This window comes from Zalophus californianus, chromosome 9 (assembly GCF_009762305.2).
Source record: "Zalophus californianus isolate mZalCal1 chromosome 9, mZalCal1.pri.v2, whole genome shotgun sequence".
Classification (NCBI taxonomy): Eukaryota; Metazoa; Chordata; class Mammalia; order Carnivora; family Otariidae; genus Zalophus; species Zalophus californianus.
The window spans coordinates 64,485,363-64,503,729 of NC_045603.1; the positions used below are offsets into that span (position 1 = coordinate 64,485,363).

At 48.5% G+C, this 18,367-nt stretch overlaps 1 protein-coding gene across 1 annotated transcript; it reads left to right on the top strand.

Annotated features, from left to right (window-relative positions):
• Positions 1-116: 116 nt before the first annotated feature.
• On the top strand, positions 117-18,092 carry ARF3 (ADP ribosylation factor 3). The gene is made up of 5 exons (XM_027593047.2): positions 117-327; positions 13,035-13,275; positions 14,113-14,223; positions 14,460-14,584; positions 15,118-18,092. Exons 2-5 carry the CDS (start codon positions 13,128-13,130, stop codon positions 15,277-15,279), a joined length of 546 nt encoding a protein of 181 aa, XP_027448848.1. The 5' UTR covers positions 117-327; positions 13,035-13,127; the 3' UTR covers positions 15,280-18,092.
• The last annotated feature ends 275 nt before the right edge of the window (positions 18,093-18,367 follow it).

Sequence of the window (18,367 nt, forward strand, 5' to 3'; positions counted from 1 at the left end):
GCACCCGGCTGCCTCTGCTGCAGCCGCTGCCATGGTGATAGATCTCGCGAGAACTGCCGCTCGCTACCGCGCAGTTCTCGCGCGATCGGGGAGGTGGGACGTATCCCGGTCTGGGGGTGGGGGTGCGCCGCACAGCTCCTGTCGCCGTCGCGGCTTCCGGTGCTAGGTGGAGGAGAGGAAGGAGGGAGCTGGGGAGCGGGGCCAGGGGAGCAGTCTTGTCGAAATCGGCTTGGGGGAGTCGGAGGGAGCGGAACCAGTGCCGAGCGGAACCTGTGGGGGCGGCGGCGGCGGCTGCTGCGGCGGCGGAGGAGCTGGGAGCAGGAACAGGTGAGGGGCTGGGGAAGGAAGGCGGGTCCCGGTAGAGGAGAGGCTTGGGGTGGGGGATGAGGAGATAGACCCCCCCGCCCCCCGCGGCACTGCCGGGCTTGGAGCGGTGTGGTCCTTCCCACCCGAGAGCTCGGGGAGGGGGCGCCGGGCCAGTCTCTCGCCTTCCCCCACGTTTGAAGGACGCGGAGCTGGGGTGGGGGTGGGGGGCGCTCACGAATTTGTGCTCTGCCTCGCACGCGGGGGCGACCCGGGCTGCAGTTGGGTTCCCCTCGCCTGCAGGAGGTGGGCTTACGAGGGGTCGGGGTTGAGGTGGAGGGAAACAGTCCAGAGAGAGGTGATGCGGGGGCGGTGATGACTGTTTTGTATCCTTTTCCTGTTAAAGGGCTAGGGAATGCCGCTTTTTCCTACCCTCTCTCCTGCTCCACCTTAGTACTAGGAGACCAGAGCCTTGTAGAGGTGACACCCTGTACTCCCTTCATGGGGCAGGGGTTCGTAGGGGGTTTAGGGATCAGACCGCCAGGCAAGCTAGTGAGGCACCCCCAGGGGCACTATTCCGGTAGAGGTTGCGCTTTGGGTCTTGGGAACCACACGTTGGGACGAGGGCAGCAGGTGGGGAGCGGGAGGAGAAGAGGCAGAAGAGGGTGGGGGGGATCAGATCTTGCTTGGAGAGGAGAGGTGGTGCCTTCCTCCCCCAGGCAAAGCGGGGGCGGTCTCACAGGAGGAGGGAGCAGCTTGTCGCTGGCTCTGAGTTTGTGTCTTCCAATCCGCTTTCTTTCTTTAGGAAGTACCAGGATTCCCGGAACAGAAAATGGAGCCATTGCTTACACCAATGTTTGAGGGAAGGAGGGGGAGGTGGAGTTCCCATTTAACCCCGGCCACTTGCACAGCAAAGTGGTAGCTCCTCTTTTGGGGGAGTTCCCTTTTTTCTGGGTTGTATTACTGCCGGTCTCCCTCTGGCCAGGCCAGGAGGAGTGTGGTATGTGGTCAGGAGTGAGAAGAAATAGTGAGGTCATCTGGTTGAGGGAGAAGCGTAACTCAAAACCTGCCTCCGCTGCTGTTGGATTGGGTCACCCCTGGTCTATGGCATGAAAGTTTTATGGGTAGAAGAATGCTGCAGGAGTCTGATTGCTTGGGTCAGTGCAACAGGACAGAATCTAGTCTCTGCATACTTTTCTCCCCTGGCCTTAATCAGGTAGTGACCATCTTTGCTGCCATTTTGTCTTGAGCTTCTTGGGTAAGTGTCTCCACTTGATATGACTGGAGTGGAGCAGTGAATTAGTTATTGCACATTAGACCTGAGTTTGAATAACACATCTCTAAAAGCTCATTTTAAGAAAGAAGCTGATCCACAGAGGTCACCTGTTCACAGAATCATTGACCTTGGATTTAGGGGGGAAGGGCCCCCTGTGTATCACATATTTATATGCTTCCCGCCTCCCAGCATAGAAATTATTATTATTACTATTATTTCAAAGATTTTTTTTTTTGAGAGAGAGAGAGAGAGAAAGCATGAACGGGGGAGAAGCAAAGGGAGAAGCAGGTTCCCCGCTGAGCAGGGAGTCTGATGCTGGGCTCAATTAGGATCATGACCTGAGCCCAAGGCAGCCGCTTAACCAATTGAGCCACCCAGGCGCCCCCAGCATAGAATTATTACCTTGCATCATCAAAAATTTTATGTGTAAGTCTTGTTTTTCCAAAGAGATGAAACATTTTGATTGCAGGGATTGGATCTCATGTTGTGTCTCCCACAGTGCCTAATGCAAACAGTAGGCTCTTGGGATGAATACAGGATGTTAATGGGTAGAACTCAACAAGCTTTCTGACTACAGTTTAAGGAAAGAGAAGGAGATGGCTTGACTGTCAGAGTGCCTGGAGATAGCTGAATGAGGGTACAAAGGCCCTTGGGCATTGTAATTACGAAGTCTTGGCCTCTCCACCTTCCTAAGAGGCACAAAACAGGCATGGATAATGGAAACTAAGACCCAAAAAAGAAAAATATTACTAGAACACAAAGTCATTATTTATCCGAAAGCCCAGATCTCCTGCTTCCCCATTGTGGGCAAAGATGTCAAGTCCTTCAGAGTATTGTCAAAATTGGAATTCTGGAGATTACAGAGGAGAGAGCCAATGTATGTATGTGGTGCCTGGCACAGCATTGGTGCCAGTGAATGGTAGCTGCTATTATTAAACTGAATGCAAGCATAAAGGAGGGGTGACAGCGGGCTGGAAAGAGTGGAAGTGAAGTCTCAAGTGCACAGAGGATCATATTGTGTGTGTTCATTTCTGCTACTCTCTTTCCACTGGAGTCATAATAAGAGGAAATGGACTCAGAGGATAGTGGGTGGGATTTGTTGCTTTGAAGGAGGAACTTCTTTAAAACCAGGTTTGTTAAAGCTGAGTAAATAACAGGGAAATTGTGGAATCTGCTTCCCCATACACCTTGAGAAATGCATGCCAAGCGGCCCGAGACTCAAAGCATATCACCGTTTTTGGCTCTCTTCATTTTTGTTGTGGGTCAGTTTAGAGGCAATATGGTATGGTTATTTAGAGTGTGGACCTTGGAATCAGACAAAATTGGGTTCAAATCCTGCCTCTGCTAATTACTAGTTTTATGATTTTGGTGAAAAACTTGTCCTCCTTCATTTTCCTCATCAGTAAAGAACATGATAATGATAGTACCTACTTCATATTATTGGCATGAGAATTAAATGAGATAATATATGTAAAATACTTAGTACCTTACAAAGCACATAGTAAGCCCCAAATAAATGTTAGTTGCTATTAATAATCATCGTCATAATAGCAATGGTAATATGAGCACTTAGGGCTCCCTTAAAGGACAGGAGGTTGACAAAAGAATAACTTGCTGCCTGTGTAGAGGGATGATTGTTACCATGACTTTCTTTGCTGGTCGTAGGCTTATGAGCAATGAAATCTTTTTTCAGCATCAGCCTCACAGAGGCGGCTCCTGCTGCCTGAGTGGGAGGTGAAGCTGGAGCAAGGCAGGGGCCCTGAACCATCAACTTGGATGCACGGTGAGGATGTGGGGGCTCAAGAATAGTGTTCATGTTAGAAGAGTCAGCATGATTGAAGCAATGGTTGACTCTTTCATACAAGAGCACTCTAAATGACCTAGGTCAGGGATTTAGATTCCTGGGCCCCTTTATTTTAGGTCTCAATTAGTATTTCAGCATCCTCCATTTCCTGGGCCACTCTTCATTTAGTCATATCTCCTTTAAATGTCTCCCTCTGAGTATGTTTCAGAATGTACTGTATTAAGGTCCAGAGTTGTAATATCAGTATATATAATTCTACCTGCTATACCTTTTCAACATCTGTTGCAAATATAGGTAGAATGCTAGTAAAGCTTTTTGATAATGAAGAAACATGGGGAGCATTTGGAAGTTCCACAAATGTCTGAAGGCTTGCATTATAGTCTGGGAAAGAACTGACTGAGGTAGGGATTCCATGAACGTTTTAGAGCTTTGTATTGGACTTCTACAAAGGATCTGCTGTGCCGTATGGACCCGAAGGGACATGGCTTGGGCATTCATGGATCCACCATTATCACCATATTCCTGAAGAAAGGCAAGATGACTGGGTGGAGCAGATCTCATTGTACCCGTTAGCTCTTCCATTACTGAGGAGACCCTGGTGTAACCCTTCCTTTATGAGCTTTTACACTAGAGCATCAGGCATGGATGTTCTTTATTTTATTTTATTAAGATTTCATTTATTTATTTGACAGAGACACAGCGAGAGCGGGAACGCAAGGGGGGCAGTGGGAGAGGGAGAAGCAGGCTTCCTGTGGAGCAGGGAGCCCCATGCGGGGCTCGATCCCAGGACCCTGGGAACATGACCTGAGCCGAAGACTGAGCCACCCAGGCGCCCCAGGCATGGATGTTTAAACTTCAGCATGATTTAGGATGCAGGAGAACATTTGCTCTCTGTTGCAGTGGTTTTTGACCCCCTCTTCCTCTTCTGTTAAAAGGAATTAAACGTTACCTTCTATAAAATCTTATTTGAAGTCTAATACATTACATGGATAAAAATGGAGCTGCTCTACTGGTGGGGTAGAGGGGAGGAGCATAATTAGAGCCTCTCATATAGTTCTCCCCACACCCCCAAGCCTGTGAAGCCCATCCAGGGAACCCTAGGGCTAGGGCTCTGAGAACATAGCAACCATTTCTCGAGTTTGTCAGATACAGGAAAAGGATCAGGGATCACCTCTAGAATACTGTCTTCCTCAACCTCAGAAATGTTTTATCACCATCAGTAGAACCATACTCCTCAAAAGCAAGCATGTTAGTCACTAGCTACAGACTAGTCATGGTGCTGGAGACATGAAACATGAATAAGTCATGGTCCCTGCTGACAAGGGACTCATAATTTAGTGAAGTACTTCCCCAACCTTTTGTCATCATGGCATACACAGAGAATGGTAATAGAAAGACATAGTGCTTGCAAGCTGAGATGACTGGCCCTTGGGCTCTAGCCACCTTAAGCCCTGCCTAGCCATCCAGTACTGATGGGATGTATGGCAGACCTGTAATGTGTTAAAGGCACATAATTTTTTTTTAAGATTTTATTTATTTATTTATTTAAAGATTTTATTTATTTATTTGACAGAGAGAAACACAGCGAGAGGGAACACAAGCAGGGGGAGTGGGAGAGGGAGAAGCGGGCTTCCCGCGGAGCAGGGAGCCTGATGGGGGGCTCGAGCCCAGGACCCTGGGATCATGACCTGAGCCGAAGGCAGACGCTTAACAACTGAGCCACCCAGGCGCCCCTAAATTCACATTATTTGGGAAGTTCCAGCTCTGGAAAGCAAAACAGATAAATGTGAATAAAACATCTATGGTGAGTCCTAAGAGTAGGAGTGTGTTTGAGGTGCTAAGGGATCACACATAACTCTTATTCCCCAAGCAAGGAGTGCTCTGTTTTCTTTTTTATTTCTTTTTTTTTTTTTTTTAAGATTTTATTTATTTATTTGACAGAGACACAGCGAGAGAAGGAGCACAAGCAGGGGGAGTGGGAGAGGGAGAAGCAGGCCTCCCGAGGAACAGGGAGCCCGATGTGGGGCTCGATCCCAGGACCCTGGGATCATGACCTGAGCCGAAGGCAGACACCCAACCGACTGAGCCACCAAGGTGCCCCAGTTCCCTGTTTTCTGAATCCTCAGACTGCTCTGTAATGGTGGGCCTTGTCTAAACCATAGCTTCCTGTGTCGTCTGTTTACCAGCAGCTCGATTTTGACCTGTGAAGTGGGAACCAGATTGGAGCAAAGGTTTATTAGGGCTTTAGGCTGACTGCTTATGGAATTTCAGTGCTTTTGTAATTAAGAAAGCATAGTGAAACACTAGAATAGTAGAACCCACAGGATTTAATTTAGGAAGGAAGAGTAGAAGAGCCAAAAATGATTCCCAGGTTTCTGGCCTGGGTGATCTGGTGGCACTTCGTTAGCCAAGAAATACAAGAGGAACAAATCTGAGATTGAAGATATTTGTTTTTATTTTTTATTTTTTATTTTTTTTAAAGATTTTATTTATTTGAGAGAGAGACAGAGCATGAGCAGGGGGAGGAGGCAGAGGGAGAGGGAGAAGCCGACTGCCTGCTGAGCAGGGAGCCCACCGCGGGGCTCTATCCCAGGACCCTGAGATCATGACCTGAGCCGAAGGCAGACGCTTAACCGACTGAGCCACTCAGGTGCGCTGAAGATACTTATTTTTAGATTAAACTTCGATTTTGAGGTGCTAAGATAGAAGTTCAGGAGAAAGGCTGACCTGGGTATTTGGGAATCATCTGCACAGATGGTAACTGAAGCCATAAGAGAAACCAAGATCCAGGATGACAGCAGTTACTGGCTATCTACCCAAAGAGCAATTCTTCCCCTTCTTGCTTCTAACACAACCCCTAATGTGTTAAGATGTTGGGGTGGGGGTATAAGGATACCCTTCCCCAACCCTACGGTATGAAAACTGATCAGCCTAAGGGATGTGGGCATTCCATTTCCCTTGCCAATGACTGAGTCGCAAATGGTCATGTACTAATTCTAGCCAATAAAATATAGGGAATGTCTCCTGGGAGCATCTGGGAAAGTTTTCCTCAATCTTAAAAAAAAAGACATATGGCAACATTCTCTTGTCCAGCCTTTAGATGTTGATGTAGAAGAATGAGATGCTGGAGTCATTCTGAGAGCGTGAAGAGACAGACATAAGAACTCTAGGATGTCAGAGCAGAAAAATGGAGAAAATTTGGGTCCTTAATAACACTGTAGAGCTGGTGGATTAAAACAAGCACTCTAGCTCTAGATTTCTGTGTGTGTGTGTGTGTGTGTGTGTGTGTGTGTGTGTGTGTGTGTGTGTGTGTGTGTGTGTGTGTGTGTGTGTGTGTGTGTGTGTGTGTGTGTGTAGGGGAATATACATAACACAATTTACCGTTTTGACTATTTTTAAGTGCACAGTTCAGTGGCATTAAGTACATTCACACTGTTGTGCAACCATCACCACCATCCATCTCCAGAACTTTTTCATCTTCCCAAACTGAAACTCTGTAATTGTTAACCAATAACCTGCATTTCCCCTACCTCCATCCCCTGGCAACCACCATTCTACTTCTGTCTGTATGAATTTGACTAGGTGCTTCATATAAATGGAATAATACAATTTTCTCCTTTTGTGTCTGGCTTTTTTTACCTAGACTTCAAGCTATATGCTTTAATAAATCTACTTGTCATTGAAGCCACAGGTGTGTCTTCTGTCTTTTGCAACTGATGCTACTCTAACTGATAGATCTAGGGAGAGTGTGTACAGTGGGACAAGAGAAAAGGCCAAAGGCAGAAACTTGGGGCACATCAACATTTAAATCAGTAGGCAAAACAGAGGCCAGGAAAGAGTAAGAAGCAACCAGAGGGGCCAAAAGGACATCAAGACAGTAAGACATCATAGACACCAGTGAGGAAAAAACATTAAAAAAAAAAGGGCAGGAGGATCAAAGGTTGTAGAAAAGGCAAATTAAAATAAGGCCTGAAAGGGGCGCCTAAGTGGCTCAGTCAGTTAAGTCTGACTCTTGGTTTTGGCTCAGGTCATGATCTCAAGTTTGAGACTGAGCTCCACTGTGGCCCCATGGACAGCCCTTTTCCCATGGACAACGAGCAAGAGAATCAACAGAGAATTGGGGCTGTTTCAGAATATATGGCCAGATAAAAAAGTGACCAGATAAAAACTAGACTCATTTGTTTCTTTGGAACGTTCCGTGGCACTGCCCTCTAACAAAGCTTTCAGCTCGCCCTATTCTTAGAAACTGACCAGCTTACAACCATTTCATCTCCTGATATTCCATAGCTGCTCCAATGCCTACAGCTAGAGCCTTGAATATTCAGAACACTATGCTTTCTTTTTAAAAAAATTTTTTTAATTTATTTTTTTGATTCTTTTTTTTTTTTAAGATTTTTACTTAGAGAGCACAAGGTGTGGGGGAGAGGGAGAAGCAGACTCCCTGCTGAGCAGGGAGCCCGACCACGCGGGGCTCAATCCCAGGACTCCGGGATCATGACCTGAGCCTAAGGCAGAGCCTTAACTGACTGAGCCACCTCAGCGCCCTGTTTTGATGTTTCAAATCTGTCTTTTCGTTTTTATTGCCTCCTGTGGTTAAGAACTTTTGATTTTTCGGCTGTATTGTACCTCCCACATGGTCTCTCTGCCTCAAGTCTTTTTCCCCTTTTAATTTACAACCTAAATGACTGCCAGAATGGCCTTTTTTTTTTTTTTTTTTTTTTTAAAGCAAGCTTTACACCCAACATGGGGCTTGAACGCACAACTCTGAGATCAAGAGTTGCATCCTCTACTGACTGAGTCAGCCAGGTGCTCAGAGAGAATGGTCTTTCTAAAGCACATACTAGATCGTGTTACTAAGTATGGCCTTTAAGGCCCTTCATGATCTAGCCCCTTCTTATCTCTCCAGTGTCGTCACTTCCTTTTACTCACCATGCGGCATCCAAATAAACTGACTCCCAACTGTGCCTGGCTTTGGCTAGTAAAAAATGCTGTCTCTAACTCAGGTCTTTATGCCTTTGACACATGTTCCCTCTCCCCCACTCCCTCTTCTTTATTGTTTGATTACTTCCTATTCTGTCAGAGTCAGCTTGTGGGGGGGGGGGGGGCGCTGACCTGAGAATCATGTCTGGGAATTGCCCTTTACTCCTTAGTCTTGGTTAACTGCTCCAGCTTGCTGTCCCCATAATACTGTGTGCTTGTTCCACTCTTACTCTCGTGCTGTTTTGTAATTCTCTGTTTGCTTGTCTTTCTCTCCCACTGACTGAGTTTCATGAAGGCAGAAGTTGTCTTCCTCTCTGTATCCCTAGTTCCGTATACCCAATAAGTGCTTAGTGAATGGATGGAAGCTGACATCAGAAGCTGTTTCTTGGCTTTGGGAAATCTCTGAGTCCAGTAGAAGTCATTGAGATATTAATCTAGGAGTTCTTGTGTGCTTGTGATTACAGTGCTCTTGAGACAAAAACTTGGAAAGTTTATAGAGGTCACAAGCCAGCTGTGCTAAGGAAACCAAGTACAGGCAGACCCTGCTTTTGTTTCCTTACATTTTATTGGTCTGCTCCATTGGCTGTACTAAAAATAGCATATCTATTAGTGATATCTCAAGGTGAAAATTGTCTGGGAACAAAGCTGCTTTTAGTGCACCTACCTGGCAGTAGAGGGTTTGGGAGACCTTGGTCTTCCTTTCCCTGGACCCATGCAGCCTGAAGAGGAGGAGGTGGTGTCAGATCAGAAGTCCCCTCAGAGGTAGGTGTCATAGGACGCAAGCCTGAGTCAGCCACCAGAGTCAGGTCGGGGGAGTTGTGTGTGGTAGACTGAGTGTGACTCTCAGAATCACTTGGAGAGTGAGGCAGGCATGTTCCTGCAACACACACAAGCCAGGATGGCTGAGCAGTCATGGCAACAGCCTGCCTCTCCTGGTGGGGGCGGGGGGTGAGGATGGACTAGGGGGCAGTAAGTAGTCGCCAGTGAGGACATCCTCAGATGAAGCTTAAATCAGGCAATGTGTTTGATTGAACTCCTGCAGTGGTCCACACGGATTGTACTGGAACACATCTTAAGAGCTCTTGTTATTTGTACCACTGATAACAAAGCTTGTGGCTGTAAAATAGAATGTTGAGATATACTTTTTTAATAATAGGGATATTGCTGTAGTCCATTTTGCATCCTAAGCCACTCATCTTCAGTTTTAACTGCTGATTCCTGGTTTCTCACAGCCTGTGGAGCCCTGGCATTTTGCCCTTTCAACACAGGAGTGCCATCTGTGGTAAAAGAGAGTAACTATAGGCTGTACAGTACGTAGGGAAGCAATCCAGGGTTTATGTATTTTTTTTTCATTCTGCTTCCCAGAGCTTTTTTTAGGAATGCATTATGGGTGAAAGTAAAAATCGGCTATATAACCCAGGATTTGTGTTCATGACACAAAGCTGAAAGTTGCCACCATCCTCGTGGTAGAGGCAGCATGCTATTTGGTGATAGGGACAGAGAAAGCCAGGACAAGAAAACCAACACCCGCTTTGGAATGCTCATCTGAGTCTGGCTCCTGATTGTATTAAAGAGGAGTCATAATGTCCACTAATTTCAAGGTGTGGCGCTGCCCCCAGAGGACACACAGTGACTACGTGGGCATTTCATCAGTTATCCATCAGGCCCATTGAGTATTAAATGGCAAGAGAAAATTCCATCGATTTTAGTCTTCTAGTCCTTTTGTGGTGTTTCCAAACCAGTCTTGGGGTCAAATATGGTGTGGAAAATGGCCAAGAATTGACAGGGTATCTAAGAAACCATCTGTGCTTCACACAGAGATACCAAGTACTGCTAGGGCAGAAGAAATGATATAAGGACATCCTCAGAGGAGGCTTAAATCAGCCCCTGTGCTTGGTTGAACTCCTATAGTGGGCTTGGCACTGGGAGTGGGGACAGATCCAAAATAAAAGGCATAGTCCTTGCCCATGGAGAATACAGTTAAACTGTAGAGACGGTAAATGTACAGACTTCTAAGAAAGAAAAAGCTCCATGAGGTAGTAAGTGCCACGTGAGTGGCTCAGATAATTCAGGGACATGCCAGGAAAGAGAAGTAAGTGTAACACTGGGATCAGCTTTTGAACCAAGACGTTAACATGCTAGCTTAGCAAAGAAGCAAACCAAAGGCCAGTGTGTGCATGTTTTGGGGCCAGGGGTATTTTTCAGCCACTCAACAGTTGGTAATCCTTTAATCAGCAATCGTTTCATTCATGAAGGACAGCAAGATAAATGCCTGGTATAAATTCCAATTCAGAACCTGGAGCCTCCAGCCTCTCCAGAGCCTACTACCAAAGCCTTAAAGCAAAGTATCGTCTGGAACTGGAGAAGAGGAGGCCGAGTAGGAAATAAGATCAAGACTAGGAAGACTTGGGGACGTTTTAATTTCCAGAGATGAGGGTGGCAGAACCAGAAGTCTGACTACTACAGATTGCCAGGGTTGATGGAATCTGATCTTATTGGCTGGGCAGATGTCCCTTCCTGCCTACAGATCCTCTAGGATCTGTCTGCCTGGGTGGGTTTAGGCAGGATGGGCAGGGAGGATGGCTAGTGGGCGACTTGGCTGAAGTTGAGCCCTAAGGTTGAGCCAGGTCCTCTCCCTGGGGTGTGAGTCCTCTGGGTCAGGGGCAGGGCTCCTCTGAGGAACCTACCAGGAGCACCACGCCTGGCTCATTAGTGGATGTCTGGGAAGGCCTTTGAAGATGAAACACTCCATAAGCACTCATTGTTTCTGTTTTTTGGACAAACTAGTACTTTGGTCTCCAGGGGCTGTCGATCTGGCTCCTTTGTACTAGTCTGGAATTTGCTGCAAACTGAGGAGAGTAGGAAACAAACAAAACTGAAATAGTTTTTGAGAAAACAGCTCAACTCCCACTAAACCCCCATGCTTTAGCTTATAAATCAGATTCCTCCCCATCCACCTTTCACATTCTTGGGTTTGGGTGCACTCTGTCTTGACCTGTTCCTTCGCCTGCTGGGTTTGGGGTGTGTGTGCCTCTGGTTCCCAGACTCTATAGAGAATGCCAGCAGCTGGCATATGGTGATTGCTGAATAAGCTGCCCGCTGACGCCTGTCTCCTGCAGGCACAGAGAACTGGCTGCCATGGGCGATCCTGAACCCTGTTTCATTGGCTCAGAGATGCAGTTCTGTGGCCATCCTGTGCCATAGAGAAGGGAGGGAAGAGGAGAGGGAATGATTGACTCTAGGATTCTGTCTTTTGGGGGCAATGGGTGGGGTGGGAAGATAGGCAGTTTGTGCCTTCATAGTCCTTCTTACTGCCATCTTCATTTTCTCAGCAGATAATTTGTTAAGATCCTAGTATGCACCAGGCATAAGCTTCCAATCAGTCTTAGTGAGCTGCTTAGTAAGGTCAGTATTAGACCCTGGGAGTTCTAGTTCATTTGTTCAGCTGCTATGTCAAGGTACCAGGAACACAGCAGTGAACAAAAACAGATAAGGAGCTGACATCGTAGTAGGGGAAAAACAGTACAGCAAGAAACAAATGTGTGATGTGTCTGATGATGATAAATGCTATGAAGAAAAATGAAGTGGGATAAATGGGGTAGAGGGTGATGTGCGTGTTTTAGAGGTGGTTGTGGAAGGCCTCTTTGATAAGGTGATATTCAAATGGATACCTGAAGGAAGTGAGGGCATGCTCCATGAAGGTTATCTGGGAGAGGAGCGTTCAGGGCAGAGCGAATAGCAAGTACAAAAGCTTTAAGGCAGGAGAGTGTCAGGGAATTGAAGTGGAGTAAGCCAAGAGAAGAGTAGTAGAAGATCTAACGAGAAGCAGGGGAATGCAGATCGTGCAGGACCTTGCAAGCCACGGTATGGTTTTGGATTTTACTGAAAGGGAGACAGGAAGCCAAGAGAGGGTTTTGAACAGAGAAGCAGCATGACCTGATTTTGGTTTTAAAAGTAGTCTGACTGCTATGTGGAGAACAGACCGAAGGGGGTTAGGGAGGAGGCAGGGAATGAGGTGACTGCCTCATTGCAGGTGAGAAAGTGGAGAAGCTGTCCTTGGATGGGCCACGATGAGCCTAGGAATGAGGGGTAGCCTAGGCACACCGTTGTATGAACAGGGCACAACTTTCACCTTATTTCTTCCTGATTAATTTTGGTGTGTGGAAAGAAGGTGGAATCGCAGACATACGGAAAGGGAAGAAGTGAAGTCTCTTGATTTGAGTATGGACCTTGGGAACCTGGCAAGCCCGAACCTTGTCAGGAGTCACAAAGAGCCACTCCTCATTCCGCTCCCTCCTCTCCCAGCCTTTCCAGGAGTCTCAGGGGAAGGTTGCGGGAGGGAGGGGCATTCATGGTCTTGCAAGGCCTTGTATGGTATAGAGTGTCAGAACTGAAGGGACTTCAGAAGTCATCTAGTTCAGTCCCCTCCATTTATAGGGACAGATGTGGATGGGGGGAATAACTCATCCAAAGTCACACCGGTACATTATGGCAGAGCAGGGGTCCTGAGTGTTCAAGGCTTTGTCTCCGCTCCCAAAGACTCAGGATGTGTCTGAGTGGGACTGGATCTTCATAGCTTGTTATAAATTCCAGCCATGCCTTTGGCAAATCCCATTTACATGGAATCCTGACTAGCAGATGTGGTAATGAGTTTATGTTTCTTTGCCTTAGGATCGAGTTCTCCATACCAGGGCCCAGGCCAAAACCAGACTGCCACTGCCCCCACTTGAGCCCTCCTGTCCTCAGAAAGTGGTTGCTGTGATCATGGGTAATATCTTTGGAAACCTTCTGAAGAGCCTGATTGGGAAGAAGGAGATGCGCATCCTGATGGTGGGCCTGGATGCTGCAGGAAAGACCACCATCCTGTATAAGCTGAAACTGGGGGAGATCGTCACCACCATCCCCACCATTGGTAAGGGCACAGCTTAGATGTAAGCTTTCATGCCAACAGCTGGGCCAGGCAAGGGGCCTATTCCTAGATCCCCCACCTGGCCACCAGGCAAGTCTATGCAACTTGGGGGGATTCAAGGAAGGATGGTTATTTAGCTTACTAGCAGGTGCTGGGGCTGCCGTTTGCCCACCTACCCGGGCCCTCTCTGATGCGGGAACTTCCGCAGCCTGGCACTGAACAGTTGCCCTCAGGCACTGAGCTGGTTTGTTCTCTGTGTTGTTTGGAAAGCGGGTGAAAGGCTTTGATGTTCCTGCCAGAGGCCAGGAGTTGTTTCAGTTTAGATCCTCAGTGGACCTGATCCTGGTGAAGACCTGCCTGTGGGAGGGAGAACGTTTGCCTTATAGATGGGGCTCCAGATCATCGTTGTCCACTGGTTCTGCATCTGGGGCTCCAGGACTAGAGCTCACTTTTTCTTCACTGTGTTTCCCAGGCCCTACATTTTAGCTGTGGCAGACTCGTGATGGCTGAGGTACAGGAGTGGGGCTGAGTCATTTCTTTGCAGGAGAGAGAGGCAAAGACAGAGAATGAGCAGAGAAGGGTAGCTCATGTGACCAAGGGGATTGTGAACCTCCTGACTGGCCCTCCTCATCCTCTTCTACCTTTTCTCTAAGGGTTGTTGTTGTTTTTTTTTTGGCCTTTAGGCTACTAGGTCAGGGAATACTAGGCCTGAGGAAGCCTCAGCTTTCTTTCCTTTGCTAGGATCAGAACCAGGCTGGGGGAAACAGAAACAAACCACTGGGGTATTGTTTGCAGGCCTGGTGTTGGAGGCCAAGTGGCCATTGTCTGTTTTTTCCAAAGGGTTCAACGTGGAGACAGTGGAGTACAAGAATATCAGCTTCACAGTCTGGGACGTGGGTGGCCAGGACAAGATTCGACCTCTCTGGAGACACTACTTCCAAAACACCCAGGGTATGGCGTATGAGTCGCCCAGCTTGGCACGGGTTGGTTGGGTGTGAGCAGAAGGTGTGGCAGTCATTCTTGGTTATGGGCAGCCAATCCTTGCCCTGCCGCAGCTCCTTAGGGGTGGGAGAACGGGAGGAAAGGGGGCAAATACTTGGAGGGTGTATGGAGGGTGTTGTCTTTTGGTGGTAGGGATGAGGGGAGTTCATCTGCTATCTTACGCAGCACATGCTCTGCCTCCCTAGGGTTGATATTTGTGGTTGACAGCAATGATCGGGAGCGAGTAAATGAGGCCCGAGAGGAGCTGATGAGGATGCTGGCAGAGGATGAGCTCCGGGATGCAGTGCTCCTTGTCTTTGCAAACAAACAGGTGAGACTTCTCCCCACCCTGGATTTGAGAGAGGTCAACCTGGCTGTGGAAATCCTGGGCGTTGGGGCTCATTGTAAGGGAAGCCCTGGGACTGTGTTCTCAATTTTGGAAGTGGGGGGAATATGATTAGCTGGCTTCTTTATGTTCCTCTTCTTGTCCCCTACCCAGCTTTAATTAGCAACACTTCTCTCCTCAGGGATTGTTGTGGTAGATACCTCAGATTCCTCCTTCATCTTCCCGGTTGTCTACCTCAGTGGAACTGCCCTCACTTCTGTAGTCAGACAGACCTGAATCACCTCTTCACTTCCCTACAACCCCATATTTGGTTTGCAGCTCCCCAATGGAGTGACCTTTAGCGCCTTGGATCTATGGTTCTGGGATGAATAAATCCAAAGCAGCTCTTTACGACCTTGTTCTGGTTCCTACAGTGGAGGAGGAGAGGGTGCTGGTACACATCTCTTTGGTAGATGGGTGTTCTAGAAGCCTTTGAAAGATCCTGAGCCTCCTTTTTGTGTGTCTCCCTTGTGCTCCAGGATTTGCCTAATGCTATGAACGCTGCTGAGATCACAGACAAGTTGGGCCTGCATTCTCTGCGTCACCGCAACTGGTACATTCAGGCCACCTGTGCCACCAGCGGGGACGGGCTGTACGAAGGCCTGGACTGGCTGGCCAATCAGCTCAAAAACAAGAAGTGAGAGCCAGGCAGCCCTATCCGACCACCCCGCCTATCCCTGACACACCTACTGTCTCCCTGCCCCAGCCCTGCCCCTTCCTTCCCGTTGCCAGTGTGGCCAGGGCCCTGGGTATCATGTCCGCATGCCCAACAAGAGCCTTGCCTCCCCTGCCTCCCCCCGCCCCATCCCCTGTCCATGACCAGTCCCCAGTTGCTGTCCTGATGATGAATCATTCCAATTTATCGGATTTAAAACAAAAACAAGGTTGTTATGGTTTCATGGGTGGCCCCCCCCCCCATCCTCTGGGGTTTGGGAGGTAGGGGGTGGGGTATTCTCTCCGTTCGCTTCGTTTGGCTCTGATTGCTGTGCTCTTGGCATCTCAGTCCCTTCCCTCTCCCCACAGGTTCCTCCTACTCCCCGTCTTCCTCTCCTTTGCCACTCTCTCCCTGTTCTACATGGATATTGCACGGGCCTCTCTGTGTGTGCGTGCATGTGTGCGCGTGTATATACATGTATAGAGAGATATATATGCGGGGGCCAGGGTGGAGGTGTGGAGTGCAGCTCGGTGCTGGGAGCCAGGTCACTGCCCACTCCAGCCTGTCATCTGTTCCTCCCATGTCGGTGAGATAAAGGGAAGAAGGTAGAGGGAAGGCTGCCCCAGTCTTGAGCTGGTTCCTCTCCTCTCTGCAGGTGGGTTTTTCTGGATGATAGGACAGATGATGGATTTTTCCACAGCCATCTTCCTTGTACCCCTCTCTCCATCCTGTTCAGGGCAGGGGGATGGTCTTTATCTCTAGATGACTGTTCCCAAGGAGATGCCATTCTGCCCTGCCTTGTTACTGGGAAGGAGAGAACAGCCCATTCACTCTTATCAGCCCAGTGTTCAGCTGATCCTCCTCATCCTTAGATCTGTTCCTCAGGAGCTTGTGAGGAAGATGGGGAGAGCAAGACCATGGGGCGTGTTTGGGATCCAGGGCACTGGGGGGTGGGCCTCAGGTTTCCCATCTTCATCCTCTTGTGTTGTTAGGAGAAGGTGAGGCATGGATCAGTCTATTCCTGCCTTCCCATCCCCCCCCATCTGCTCTTGGAGACTGGGTGGTTCGTCTGTCCTTTGTCAGAAGTTTCCTCACCCTAGTAGTCCTGCTGACCTGACCGGGGCTGGCTGGGTGGTTAATGGGGAGCAGGGGAGTGGGGGTGACATAGCAGACCTCAGTTTCAATTCCCCTATTCTCTACTTCTCTCTTTTTCTAGTCTAGGATGTGCTGAAGGCTTAAAATTTTCTGTTCTGTTTCTAGACCCTCAGACTATCCTGCCGTCCCTCCTCACTCCACCCCAACAGTTTTCTCCTGCCCGTTTCAGCCACTTCCCATGAATCCATTTGAGGTTGGAGTGGAGGAAATTCGAACTCTGAAGTAGTTGTTGGTGCTGGTGGGATGCAGTGGTCTTCAGGGTCCTCCCCCCATTACTATGTAGTTGTTCAGAAGCTGCTGCTACTGCGTCTCTCTGTTTACAGGGGGCGCTTGTCCCTGAGGTCCTGGCCCAGGTCCTGACTTTGCGGTTTCTGTGAAGCCGTGGCTTTTCTGTGGGCTCCTGTGTGTGCTGGCTGCGCCCTGAGCTCCAAAACGGCCGCCCATAACCTTTCTGCTATGGTCAGGGCCCCGGCACCCTGCCCTCCCCCCACCCCCCCAGCATGGCTGAGGGACCCCTTCCCAGAAGGACTGTCCCAAGCTACACCCCTGAGGCCAGGCTTCCTGCCACCTTTGTCTACAACAGGCAGATCAGTAGCCCCACCCTACCCCAGGTTGAACTGTGAAAGAGGTTCCAGGGGTGTCTCCCTCAGTGCCAGTTCCTTAGTGATGTACTATTTACCCAAGATGCAGTGGGAGTGTGCAGGTCTCCTGATCTCTAGGCCTGTGTGTGTGTGTGTGTGTGTGTGTGTGTGTGTGTGTGTGTGTGTGTGTGTGTGTATTTGGTGGCAGGGTTGAGGGGAGAGGTATGCTGGAGCTTCTAGTTCATTTTAACATGTATTCACTCCCCTGACCGCACGGATGCTTCCCTCCACCCCTTTCCTTTGCCTCTGCCTCTGTTTCCTCATTTTTTTGCTCCTGCCCCTGTTGCCTCTCCCCTCCTGAACTGTTGCCTTTGCCTTCTCAACTCATTCACTGCTGTTGCCTGTCTCCCCTTTCCTTGTTTCGTTCCTATTTAGGATTCCCCACTCTTGGTCTTTGCAGTAGCTGAGGATTTTACCTCTTCTTCTGCCTCCCAGTCTGACCCTCCCTAGTTAGATGGCAGTCCCAATTAGGTTTTTCTTATTTAAGGCCCACCCCTACCTTGTTTTTGGGGGGCTCCAGAGACCAGTGGGCCTGAGGGTGTTAGGAAGCAGCCTTGGAGGTTGCCTTGGTGCTGCTCAAGGATCCATCCAGCAGGGGGCAGTAAGTAATCTTGGTAGTATCCCTGGTTGCTAGGCCCTTGGCAGGGGTGGGTGGTCCTTTCTACATTCCCATTCTCCTAAAAGCTCTTTCTGGATTGGGTTTCTCATTCCATTTTTGCCTGTTCCCTCCCACACTCTCCTCTGGTAGATTTAATTTTATGCTTTCCTTTGTTACAGCCTTTTTTTTCCCCTAGAGATTCCCCTCTGCGCCCCCCTCCCCCCCCAAAGTTTGTTTTGTGGTGTTACGGTAGTAACTGCAGTTCTGGTTTTTCTCTTCTTTTTTTCTCCTCTGGAATGTAGACTGTATATGTTTAATAACTCACCTTCTCTCTCCTTGCCCAAAATGTGGGATACGCGATGACTGTGACCCTGGTTGGAAATTAAACTTGTTTTATGCAGCTTTGGAGCAGACCTTCATCCTTGATGTGCAGCAGCATGGGACAGTATTTAAATGGTGAGGGTACTTCTGTCTCTGGTCCCTCTCTCTAGACTGCTCCTTCTCTCAGCAGAGGGGTAAAAGGTACACTTGACAGGGGGAGAGTGAGGTTATGGAGGAACTTAGGCTTATTTCTACACTGCTTACTACTTTCCATCATACTCTGGAGGGGAGCCTAAATGAATTGGGCACCAGAATGCGAGGGCTTCGTGACTTTGCTCTTTTAGTTGTAAAGGATTTCA